Source organism: Parus major, chromosome 5 (genome assembly GCF_001522545.3).
Source record: "Parus major isolate Abel chromosome 5, Parus_major1.1, whole genome shotgun sequence".
Classification (NCBI taxonomy): Eukaryota; Metazoa; Chordata; class Aves; order Passeriformes; family Paridae; genus Parus; species Parus major.
Window position 1 is genome coordinate 39,105,778 of NC_031774.1, and position 8,396 is coordinate 39,114,173.

The 8,396-nt window shown below is 54.2% G+C and overlaps 1 protein-coding gene across 1 annotated transcript; it reads right to left on the bottom strand.

The window, feature by feature from the left end:
* Positions 1-640: 640 nt before the first annotated feature.
* On the bottom strand, positions 641-8,391 carry RPS6KL1 (ribosomal protein S6 kinase like 1; the record flags this gene model as incomplete). The annotated part of the gene is made up of 10 exons (XM_015629696.1): positions 641-1,317; positions 1,445-1,540; positions 1,822-1,904; positions 2,056-2,145; positions 2,954-3,862; positions 5,260-5,392; positions 6,117-6,164; positions 6,965-7,057; positions 7,813-7,937; positions 8,214-8,391. Coding segments are annotated over 10 exons (1,866 nt in total), but the record flags the coding sequence as incomplete, so codon positions are not given.
* Positions 8,392-8,396: the final 5 nt, after the last annotated feature.

Below are 8,396 nucleotides of genomic sequence, written 5' to 3' on the forward strand. Positions count from 1 at the left end.
CATGCTGCTGGTACCAGCAATTCCTTACTATGGGAGGGAAGTGAGCAGTGTGAGGGGGTGCTGGGAGAGGAGGGCCAGAACTGCACCGCTGCCATTGTGAGCTCATCTTCAGCCTGTGGCTGTGACTTGCACAGCTGAGCACAGCAGCCTCCACGTCAGGCTGGCAGCAGACACATCTGTTTGTGCTGCTTTTCCTTTAATCCAGAGTTTGTACAGTTGGCCTCCTTCCCTCTGTGCTGCCTCTCAGAGTTCACCCCTTCAAATCCTCACTGTGTTGCCTACCAGGGATGCCCCTGTTCAAAGCATGGCTGCTGTCCTGCCAGTGGAAAGGAAGGCTGGAGCCGCAACATACAACAATGACAAAAGGCTGGAAGAAAACACAGGCATTTCTCCCAAATCTGAACTGCAGCCATACAGCCATGCAGACCTGAGGTGCTGTGGGGCAGGCAGGAGCACAGGGGCAGAAGGCCAGGCATTCAGTGCCACCTTCTGGGGTTTGGCTGCAGGCTGCTGATGGCTGGGGGTGACACCAACCCAGAGCTCTGAGGCAGGTTTCACAAACAGATTTGGGGCTCTCTGTCACTTAGCAGGCTTGGCCTACACCTGGCTGGTGCAGCTCAGAAACAAAAGGACACTTCTCTAAGTGATACTGAATAGTTTATTTTTTTCAGAGGGCAAGGGGGAGAAGAGCAGAGGGCTCCTTCTTGTGTCACCCCTGCAGCAGGGATGACCCACACACACATGCATTCAGGGAGGGGCAGAGACCACGGGCCTGGGCTCCAGCCAGCAGGGCCCAGAGGGGCTGCAGTTGAAAGCCACAAAAAGTAACAGAGCAGGGGAGTCACTGTGGTAGCAGCAGAGATAAAAAACACAGGGAGTTCCAGGGCAAGGTGCTGAACTGAGGAAGGGATGCCCCAAGAAGGGGAGCACCACCGCTTCCCAGAGGTGGGCACCCAGGTTCCTTTTCCCACCAGAGGACCTGGAGAAGACAGCCTGGCCCAGCATGATACCTCCTCTTTGGAGATGCCAACAAACAGAAGCAAAGACAGAAGGACATGTAAGGCTGCAAAACCTCATGTGTACCCCACCTCAGGGCTGCCTTTGAGGCAAGCCTTCCCCAGCAGGCAGTGCTGCCCGTGCCACCTGGGGTCACAAGTGCCAGGGAAGCAGCTCAGGGCCCAGCTCCTTGGGGGAAGGACAGCCTGCCTAGCCCACCAGCTTGTTCCATGGGACTGTGCTGAAGAAGGAGTGAGACTTCAGCTTTGTTATGCCACCTCCTCCAGAGCCCAAGCGCCATTTTGGATTGTACTGCAGGAGCTGCCGAGAAAAGCAGTGGGAAAGGAAGATGGGGAAATGGAGGACACTGGAAAATGTACCCAGACTGGACCCTGCCTTTCCCCAACCTCTAGTCCCATTCTCCCTCCCATTCACCCAAGCCACTCACCTCAGTGAGCAGCGATGTCGCAGCCACGCTGAGGCCCTCTGGCAGATGCAGCTGGGTGTGAGGCTGAATCCCTGATGGATGGTTTTGTGAGAGTGGCTGCAGGAGATAGAGGGTGATGGTAAACAGAGGCACCCAGGAGGAGAGGAGCACCCTGTTGAGTCTTCATTGCCACATAACCCCAGGCCTACACACCAGCATTTAAAACCCAGGGCCCTTAACACCCAGAGACCAGGCACAGGCACTGGGAATCACATGTCTGAAGGAACCTGGCCAAGAACTGAGGTGCCAGCAGGGCAAGGCACCCTCCCAGCCCTATACAGAAGGCAGCCATTGAGCCTTCTCCTCCCCTGTCCTTGCATAGCTTCTCAGCCTCTTACCACTCCTGTCAGCAACTCATACAAGAGAGAGCCAAAGCTCCAGCAGTCAGCTGCTTCAGTGGGCTCTGTGATCCCCCCCACTTCTGCAGAAAGAGACAGAGAGGGGTTAGAGCTGGAGGCAGGGAGCACCAGTGGCCACAGTGCTGGGCACATCTCGCTGCCTGCAGAAGCCCCCTCTCTCCAGTTGGTGCCACTGGGCAGAGAGCTGGAGAAGCCACAGGACACATCCATTACCTGGAGCGCTGTACAGCTCTTCTCGTGCCTGGCTGCAGTACTGGGGCTCCACCTCTGTCCACTGGCCAAAGAAAGTGAGACGGACATGACCTGCAGAGCGGCACCAGAGTCAAAAGCAGGAAGGTTAGGACAAGAGTGAGGACTTTGGCATGAAGCCATATCCCTCTCACTGGGAACCAGTACACTGGGTCCCTGTCATGCCCTGAACACACAGAGGCACTGAGCATCCCCTGGCACCACACCCCCCACCTCTCCCCTGCTGACCTCCCAGTGCTTGCCCAAGGTGCCCAGCAGGTGAGACTGCTTAGATGGGCACCAAGCTCACAGGTCTCAGTGCAGGCTGTGGTGAGGAAAGCAGTAGGTTTTAAAGGGGAAGGTTAGCTTTCTCCTTCCAAATCTCTCTGCATTTTTCTTTTCTTAAGCAATTTGTAGCTCTCTAGTTTGTCCCAGATGTTGCCAGCTGAGCAGAGACTTGCACTGACAGAAATACCCATGTCTTAGAGGGATGGCATGGCTCCAGAACATCCCCAGCAGGCAGTTACTATAAGCAGGGGAAAACTAACCCACTAGTCCTGCACAGGCACAGCTCCCCTGGTCTCAGCTGAGGTCAGGATTTCTGAGGCAGCCAACCCCCACATGGGAGCAGGGGCAATGCATTTCTGTGGCTATGGCCCTTGACTCTCCTGCTGCAGAGCCATCTCTTGTAATAATTACTTGGAAAACCTAAGTGAATCATCACACTTACAATTTCAGAAAAAACAAACCTTCCCAGACTCCCACCCTCCTCCAAAGCAAACACAAGAAAGTCCACATCTTCTGGAAATGGGGCAAGCAGAAGTCTCCCAGATGAGAGACCAATTTCCTCCTCCTTGGGGCAGCAGCATGGGGTATTACCTACCAGCTGTATCAAGCAGCAGGTTCCTGGGGTTGAGGTCACAGCACAATACACCCTGTTGGTGAAGTCCCTCTAAGGCCAGGAGTATTTCTGCTGCCCACAGCTGCACCTGCTCTTCCTTTACAGCCCAGGCTCTCCGGTTGTTCCCATGGGAAGCCAAAACCCTGCATTGTCCTGGTGGTGGCTGTTTGCTGAGCCGGCCAGAGGTCAGGCTTGCTCCCCACGAGGGCTCCCACACGGCTGGGTCAGGCACACTGGGTTTGCCAGAGCTGGACAGGGCAACTCCTGCAGGAAGCTGCCTCTCACCCAAGGTCAGGAGGGGCTGAGCCTGGGAGGCCTCAGACACTTTCTGAGTTGGCAGTTCCCCTGCCCCTGGCTGGCCCCCTCTCACAGTCTTTGGTACAGGGACAAACCCCTGGGGAAGCCTGGGGCCTTGTTGGGAGGCTGTTCTCTCAGCGATGCAGTGTGTGCTGCTGGTTAGATCATTCCATGGGTAGACAACCAGGCCCTGGCTGGCAAGGTGGCCAGGGCATTTGTCTGAGGCTGGTGAAAAATGGTCCACAACACCAGATACAGTCTGCGTCACACTCGGATCCTGTCCTCCAGGGGCAGCCACCCTGCCACCAGCAGGAGCCAGGAGAAGCTGGCAGTGGTTCCCTGAGCCAGAGTCTGTGGGGCCAGGGGACTGCTCCTTCGGTAGTGAGGCATCAGTGTTTCCCAATACTCGGTAGTTCACAGCACCTGGGAGGCCACTGCCTGTCCAAACAGGGAGGATGGATACTTGGCTGCCACACTGGGAGTTTCCCACACCATCCTCTGTGCCATGGTCCCTCAGGGCCTGAATGGTGTTTGAATTGGCACAGTCATGCTGGACACAATACTTGGAGCGGAGGTGAGACCACAGTGTCTCCCCTGGAAAGCAGAAAGGAGAACAAGTGATGAGGCAGAAAGCATCCCTGGTTCCCCCACTGTCGACATGGCCCATTCAGGCCCAGGCCAAGGCTCACACAGTGGTATCGTGACTGAGCATCACTGATCTCCCCAGCAGCAAAGCTCAAGTCCATGCAGAATACACCCCTGCCCTACAAGCACGCCATGCCCAATGCCACAACTTCCCTAGGACCTGGCACACCTAAGTCCCATTCCCTCCTCCTAGCAGCCCTCTCCCCATTCTGCACAGTCTCCTTGATCCCACCTCTGCCACTTCCATGTCACAGACAAGCCACATATTCACAAATGCTCCTGATCCCACTGCCATTCCCACTTTCCCCTGAAAGCCTTTCCTTCCTGTGTGACAGAAATGCCAGAGAGCTCCCACAGCATGGCATGAGGCCATGGGTCAGCAATGAGCCAGAGCAGCAAACCCTGGAGCCCAGAGCATATTGCCAGGGCTTCCCAGCCTCACTACATTCAGTGCTGGCTTCTTTCTGTGTACTTATCCTATAGCAATGCACAAGGAGTTGGGCCTGCTCTCCAACACACCTCAGCCTCCATTTGTCATCACTGGACTCCAGCTGCTGCTCCCTACACATCCATTCAGCCAGCAGAGAGTAAATAAGCTCTGTGGGACAAGCCTCCACCTTGTCATACTTCTTCACCAGGACCTGGGACAACCTCAAGTATGCCTCCTTGACATACCCAAACCCCAGTATGCTCATTGCCCTTTATGCCCTAATTTTCCACCTCCTCTCTTGGGTATGATCCCAAAATCTGTTGTGACCTTTTGTAACACACCAAAAAAAAAAAAAAAAAGAAAAAAAAAATAATTTAAAATTATAAAGTTCTTGTCAAAAGATTGTTTTATTCTACAACATTCAGGTGAACTACATCTCTTCATTTTCCTTCTCCATCACCTTCTTGTTATGGTCAGACAATGCCAGAAAAATGAAGAGTTTTTCTTTTCAAGATGCTGGATCACATCACCCTCATCACCTAAAGGCATGACTGCTCCCTCCCATGAGGCCCAGTGGCTCATCTCTCATCTCTCTGAAGTCTAAGGCTGGTTTCCACATAACACACCCACCTACACACAACATCTTCCTCCTTGTAGGTCTCCTTAGGCCCATTTCTAGGTTACGTCCCCTGCCAGTTCTGATCAAACCTCTGCAATTCACAGCTGAGCAGCTCTGTTCACTAAGTCTTCAAGCCCTGGTACCCACCAGCCTTCTATGAAGAAGACAACTTATGCTATCACTATAAAAAAACAGTCCCAAAACAAGAGGAGAAACATACTTCAGATTTTAAAGACAGGACAGTTAGGGATGAACCAGGATGCTTCACAGATGGGAGGCAAGGCTGTCCTCACTCACCCTTCACGTGCTCCAGGTGGAGGAAGATGGAGTCCTCACTCACATAGTAGCACAACAGCTTGACCATGAAGGGGACCCCATGAGGGATGATGGTCTGTCGCTCACGGGTCTCAACGTGGGATTTGGGGAGGCTCTGAGGAGGCACAGGTAAATGGGTGCTACAGCACAGTAGGACTTGGACTCTGTGCAGCCTAGCACCTGGCGGAGCTGGAGGCCAGACAGGCAAGAGTGTGCCTTCTGCCACATCACCCATGATGGAGCTCCCCAATCTGCACAAACTTGCGGCTCATATGGAATCTGTCAGTCCCCAGCAGCCAGCTGGGATAAGGCAGCACTCTGCAAAGCTCTGCCAAGGTAGGGCCCTCCCCATCTGCACTGTGGGACCCAGAGGCCACAGCTGCTCCAGAGCAGCGACTCCTCTGCAACCACCCTGCTCCCTTTCAGGGATGAACTTGCCAGCCCAGCCCTTTCTCCTCTTCCCCTGGAAATGATGCTTCTCTCTCTCATACCACATTCTCCTTGTCCAGTTATTGAAGTACTTCATTGTTAGTTCCAAAGGCACTGAAAAATACTCTAGGACTTCTACTGAGCACACCTCACAACCTGTTTCAGGGGTTGACCCAGTTTAACACAAGCTTGAAGTGTTAGAAGTCAGAGAAACAGCTGACCAAGGAGAACCACTTCCCTTCTGATCACAGAGGATAGCTGAGACAGCCAGAAGATTTTTGAACCATGAACTTTGTCCAACCTCTGAGAGCTGCTATTTTTTATCCTCTCATCTGCCCCAGCCATCAGCTTGGACAAGGTGGCCCCAGCCTGAGAGGGAGAAGCAGGCAGATGAAACTGAAAACACCCACCTTGAGTATAAAGGTCTCACCAGTGGCTGGATCCTGGACAATCTGCACCTGGGACAGTATACACAGTACTGGTCAGAAGTGGTGACCCAACACACAGCCTACAGGAATGACCCAAGGGACTCAACTCTGGAACTGAAACTAACTCCCACCCAATTGGAAGAGTTTTGTGAGGCTCAGAACCCTACTCTTGAAAGACAAAGCACAGGTTATTGGCAAGGAGATAGCCATGCAGCCAAGAAGCAGGAAATTAATTAAACCAAGAGGTGGCTCCCATGCCTGTTTTACTTCCTTCACACTGAAGGGTTTCACAGTGCTCTTTCTGGGCTCAAATCTAGGCCTCAGCAGGACAGGAGGATCACATCAGTCCGGACAAACTGAGATGTGTGAACAGCAGTGGAGAGAAATGTACCATGTGTGTGTGGATACAGTAAGCCTGGCATCTTCACTCCAAGATAATGAATTTCTAATTAGATTATTCATCCAGATAGTTCAGCTTCTGCTGAAGTCTAGATTATCCACAGGAGTCCACCATTGTGGCACCTGGGCATCAAACACAATTGCATATGTGGGAAAGGACGAGATGCATAAACCTCCCTGTAAATGTCTTGGGAGGTTTGGTAAGCAAAAGTAATGGGGACATTAACAGATTTCCCAATTAACTCCTTAAGGGGTCTTGAGCCCTCTCCTATGAATATTTCTGGGTGGGAATGGTGTAGATGGATACCCCAACATTGCTTGATGAATGTGCTGAGGGCCGGCACGCCCATTCCAGCTGCTAGGACCCTCCAGCTTATGCTCCCTTTGATCCAGCCCCAGCCTCAGCCCCCGTCTCCAGGTGTAGTCATTACCTTATCAATCACTCCCACAACCTTACACCGTCTCAGGTTCTCCACTGCTGAGCTCAGTGTCCTGATCGGCCGGAAGCGCAGGCTGCTGTAGCCCTGCAAGATGATAAGAGAAGAGGATGTAGGACCGAAATGCACTTGTCCATTACAGTGGGTGTAAAAAGTCCCCACATTTTCCAGAGGAGGCAGCAATACTGCTCAGCTGGTCAGCATGCAGAGACAACACTCCAATGGCCATGATTCACTTGTGGTATCAGCTGGACCATTTCCTTGGCCAACCCCTGCATTTCTAAACTTTTTTGGGAAAACTTGCACTTGCAGCAGAGGTAAAAATCACAAAATTTTAAGCTAGACCTAGCATTAAGGGGATCTGTGTGGACGGTAGTTGTCTTTCTCCCTGCATTCTTCCCACTAGGCTCTGACCTTGCCCTGCCTCACTCCCTTCTCCCTTCTTTAACCACCTCCTTCCCACAATGCAGAAAGCAGCCATTGCCTTTGCTTTCCATACAGATGGAAACGATGAGAGATAGGAAGATTTTTAACATTTGACAGGGTGATTCCCTGCGGTGGCTTCAGCCTCCACAAAAACGTCCACACCCACTATGGTGGCAGCAAGGTAAGCATACACACTTTGGAGCGTGTGGTCCTGGAAGAGCCCCCTGGACTCCTTTATCCACTGGCAGGCCAGCACACTCGGCAGCGTGGTGTGCCTGCCTTTTTCTCTACACCATCTTAGTGTGGCATCCGGCCGAGGCAGACAAGGAGGACCACCGGGGTTGTTTTATCTGCGTGTCCGCGCCCCCACCCCGTTTCCCAGCGCCGCAGACCAGCGGCCCAGGCCAGCCCCTCACCGTGGCGGTGCTGCTGCCGCCCCCCGCCGCCCGCTGCAGGTGGCAATTGAAGATTTCCTCGGCGCGCCGCAGGTACTGGGTGATCTTCCTCTTCACGGCCTCCCGGCGCTCCTTGTTGGGGTCAACTGCGGTGGGTGCAAAGGGCGGCTGTGAGGGGCCCGGCTCGGCCCAGGGGGACTGGCCACAGTCCCCAGGGGGATGCCCCAGCCCTCCCACCCTCCTCCCGGTAGGGATGCACTCCCTGCCTCCGTGCCCGCAACACACTCCCTAGAGGGATTTTCCCGTCTCCTTGTCATTCTCCCTGCAGGGATACCTTGGCCCCTCACGGGACTCCCGATAAGAATGCCCTGGTTCCCTGGCTGATGTCCCCGGAGGGATGCCCCGGGAGGCCGCACACACACCCTGCACGCCGCGGAGCAGCACGTCCACGCCGTTCTGGTAGTGGTTGAAGGCCTCCTCGTAGTCCTCGCTGACGTCCCGCTCCAGCGCCAGCCGCAGCTGCCGCGCCGCCTCCACCAGGTAATCGCGGCGCCCGCCGCCCTCGGGCCCGGCCGGCCCCACGCGGCCCCGCAGCTGCCCCAGGT